Genomic DNA, 4,089 nt, shown 5'->3' with positions numbered 1-4,089 from the left:
TGTCGGCTTCCTCTTTATTGACCCTGCCTGTCGTGGTGACCGATAGCTGCGCCCATCGCATCGCCTGTGGAACTCGCGGGCCAACACGCGCCCTTTTCAAACCCCCGGCGCGAGAGTAGCCATGGAAATGCACACAGTACGGCTACGCAGAAAGGCTGGGCTCATTTAAACCGATAAATCCGTTCTAAGCTGATCAAATTAATCAAAAAGCCGTTCTTATTTCAAGACAGGAGTACCCTCTTTCTTTGTGTAGTAACGCTGCTGACACTTACTAGTTCTTCATTTCATTTATCAAACATTTCACAAATAGCTTCTATCTTTAAGCTTTTTTCCTTCCACTTTCTCTTCAGAGAATACCCCTATGTTAATATCCAATCCACTGAAACCAATTGCAAATGTTGGACATCGGGGTTTCAAAAATTAAGTTTTACACATATATATCTTGGTGAGTTGCTGTAGCAACTGGCCACTGCAATACTGTCTGGCTTTTCCATTAATTTTAGCAGTCACAGAAAATAAGCATTAATTTAATTCAGGGATAGAAAAACGAATTAGAATTGGCTTATATTGCTTAAACATTCATCCAAACACAGTCTTAGAACTTGCACAGAATTTATAAATAGCAATGCCATGTCAAGGAAACCTTTAACATACCTAAACATTGTTATCACAATTGAAATTAGAATTCTTGGCTTCTCTGTTTTTACGTAATATGGCCATGAACCATTACATTTTTAGCCAATACATATGGGACAGAAATGTAGTTACTTATAACTGGATGGTTGTGGGTTTTTTTGAAAGAAAGCAGTGTTCTGGAATTTTATCTTGGTGACTGCTCAAGTTGTCTTGGTGTTGAAGAGATTCCTGCGTTAGACAGCTGGGACACTTTTAGGTAGATGGTGAAACTGCTTTTGAGGTACCTATAGATTTTAATTCCTTTGCAGATGTAAGAAAGTGTCGATGCTTAAAAATGGGATTACTAGATAGATAGATAGATAGATAGTCTTGCACCTTCTATTTCAGTATAGCAAATCTCTCCCCCTCACAACACCCAGGTGTGTCCCAGTTCTGTTCCCAAATCCTCCCCCCTTCCCACTTACTTCTAGTGGTTACCATGGCTCCCTTGGCACCTGGCATAAAGACGTGTAAAACAGACTGTACCAGGCTGCGTGGAATGCCAGACCGAGGTGGAACAGAGGTGTGAGAGTGGTTGAAGGATCTCAAAAGAGAAGGCAGTGTCAGAAGAGAGGTGGTTCTGAGGCTGGAGGTGAGGCAGTGTGACTGTTTAGAGGAACTTCCAGTCAGACACCACCAACGTGACAGGCAGAGGCACAGGACTTGAATGCAAACCAGCAGATGACAGGGAGTGCTTTCTAAACTTGCTCAGGTAGTAACTGAGTGAAGATGTGCCTACAGACACAAACCAAAATGGATGCAATATCAGTTTACTAGAATATGGCATATAAAAATGAATGATTCCCTTTTAAATTTTTTCATAAGTCTGACCTTGTTGGTCTATTTTAAATTTGTAAATATAGAATTTACTGCCCACGTTGGAGTTTGAGACTTGCTGTTCTCTGCATTGCATTGAGTGAATGCATTTTGTTCTCTACAGACTTAAAAGGCTGAGCGTTAGTTTGACACATATTTGAAATGATCTCTTAAGAATCTGACAAATTACTGGTTTCCATCCAAGTTTCTGTTTAAGTAAAAGGTTGAAAATGAAGAGTGGTCCATGCAAGCCTGCTCTCTAGCAGCTCTCTTGAGCTAAGCCTCAGAGGTGGTGGAATAAGCTAAAAGCCACCAAGGTAATCAACAATTGGACACTCAAGTTGAATATATGACTAAGTGATAAAAATGTTCTGTCCCAGGAGCCAAAAGGTGCCTTAGATTCCAGGAAATGATGTAACTCCAGATAGTGTGTGGAAATAAAAATATTTTTCTTAACATTTAATTTGAGTGGGAAGAGTGTTATTGCCCTGCATGAAGCTAAGATGGAGCAGTATCCTTCTGTCATATTTACATCAGGAATGATGAAATCTTCTTTCTACAGATTGTGAAATCCTTTCCAGTTTGCCACTGCAGATGTCCCTCTATTTCAACGTTTATTTCTTCCCGTTTTGGTGGCTCATCACAGTTGCCATCCTCTACCTGAAGGTGAGAATGAAGGAAAGTGCTGGTTTGTAAATGTATATTACATCAAACACCTAGTATGGGGCACAGCTCACTGGAGTTAGAGGTTGTTAAATTGATTTGGGAATTCCTGGGAACTGGAGGTTTAGGGGTATTTGAATGCCACTACTGTCAGCTGACAATAGCACAAGAGTATCTTCAATTAATCACAGACTGCATGGCAGAAACTTCTACTCTCTTCTTCCCCTCCAGTATCCAGTCTTATCAGATTATTACAAGTTCATCCTGGTCACCATCATGATCCTGGTCTCTCTGACAGAGCTCATTCGACTCTACCTGGGATACGTGGGCAATCTCCTGGAGAAAGTACGTTACCAGATGTACATAATTTCTGCAAGAATTTCTGCTTTTGGGAGTTTAGCTGGCAGACGTTTTATTTAAGAGATTTAAGCTGGGGAGGTGGTTATTTCTCTTCATCTTCTATTCCCTTGGCATCAGCTTCCACTTAATTCTCTGAATTCCAAGTAGTTTTCCCTCAGAAGAGAGCCTTCACTCCCTCAAACTGTTTTGTCAGAAAATACAAGTATGCTTAAAAACACTGGGTATGAAAATATGAAGCCACCTCACTTTGCCTTCCCACATTATGTGCTGGCTTTTGAGAATTTAAAACAAAGTGGCTTTCCTTCACAAGATTTTGGATTTTTCATCCCAGCCGTCGGGTTTTTAATTGGTGATGTCTCCCTGTTACAGGTGCCTGAGCTGGCTGGGTTTTGGCTCCTGACTCTCCTCCCGCAGTTGCCTATAATTCTCTTCTTGCTGTTCAATGAAGGCCTGAAAATCCACTCTCTGGAGCGAGCCGTCCACATCATCTTTGCCGCCTTCCTCTCCTTCCAAGTGGTCGCGGCCTTTTTCACGCTGAGAAGGATGGTGAACACGCTGGCCGCTCGCTTCCGCCGCACCGAGTTCCACCGCCTGGAGGAGCAGCGCCCCGGGCCCAGCGCTGCCGGCCCGGCCGGAGGGAGCAGCTCCCGGGGCTGGCAGGGGCCCCGTGCCGGTGGAGATCGCGCCCCGAGGGCCTGACAAGGTGACAGAGCCCGGCCCAATGTTGCCGCAGTTCTGTTTCCGTTTTGTTGGGTCATTCTTTGCCTTCTTGCCTCAGAGGTATTAAAAAAACAGATCTTGCTCAAGAGCCGACATTAAACCTCAGAGGTTGGAGCTCCTCTCTGCAAGGAAAATCAAAGCCAATTCCATGACTGACTTGAGTGGACTATTTGTGGACTGTTACTGAGTAGGTTTGGAGACTTTTATGTAATTCAAAGTTGTGGCATTTTTAAAAAACCAGAAGCCTTTTTCCTTACTGTTTGCAGGAAATTCTTTTGTTTACAATAAATCTTTTCTACGCTTTTTTGTGTTGGTACCAGTTTTGCCTGTATTCCAGATGTGTTGCACATATTTAATGTCTGATACCTCAGTTAAGGAAAAAACAAACCCAACCCAAAATCAAACCCAAAGCAAAAACCCCAAGAGATCTTGAGGCTCAAAAAGAAGTTAGTGAACAAAGATTACACTTTCAGAGATGGTCTTCCAGGTAATTCCAGCACTTAGAAATTCCTTACTACTATACTAGGGATGTAATTTCAAAGGTATTTGTTCCACAAAACTCTTACAGTCATCTCCTTTGGCTTAGTTACAGTTTTAACTATCAATTCAGAGTGGTGCAATTTTCCCAGATAGAACAGTAACAAAATTTTAGCCATTTAAAAAAAGGGTTTTATGTCACTGAAAGGCAGAACCTGTTTTTCCCAGGTCAAGGCATATACCAAGATTCTCTCATTCCTGTTATGTGTATTAAATTCTAGACTATCTTCTGCAGTTCTGGTAATGGCTAAAAGTTCACTTTTTCTGCCAAGGGGTGATAGAGATTAAACATTTAAATAAATTTTTCATCTAAATCCT

General features: G+C 41.9%; 1 protein-coding gene across 1 annotated transcript; it reads left to right on the top strand.

Moving 5' to 3' along the window:
- Positions 1-6: 6 nt before the first annotated feature.
- On the top strand, positions 7-3,539 carry TMEM17 (transmembrane protein 17). Its single transcript, XM_008644399.2, has 3 exons — positions 7-2,157; positions 2,386-2,499; positions 2,884-3,539. Exons 1-3 carry the CDS (start codon positions 2,086-2,088, stop codon positions 3,211-3,213), a joined length of 516 nt encoding a protein of 171 aa, XP_008642621.2. The 5' UTR covers positions 7-2,085; the 3' UTR covers positions 3,214-3,539.
- Positions 3,540-4,089: the final 550 nt, after the last annotated feature.

The sequence above is a fragment of the Corvus brachyrhynchos genome, unplaced genomic scaffold (assembly GCF_000691975.1).
Source record: "Corvus brachyrhynchos isolate BGI_N302 unplaced genomic scaffold, ASM69197v1 scaffold312, whole genome shotgun sequence".
Classification (NCBI taxonomy): domain Eukaryota; kingdom Metazoa; phylum Chordata; class Aves; order Passeriformes; family Corvidae; genus Corvus; species Corvus brachyrhynchos.
The sequence above is the reverse complement of the archived record's forward strand: the minus strand, read 5'-3'. Positions and strand labels throughout refer to the sequence as shown.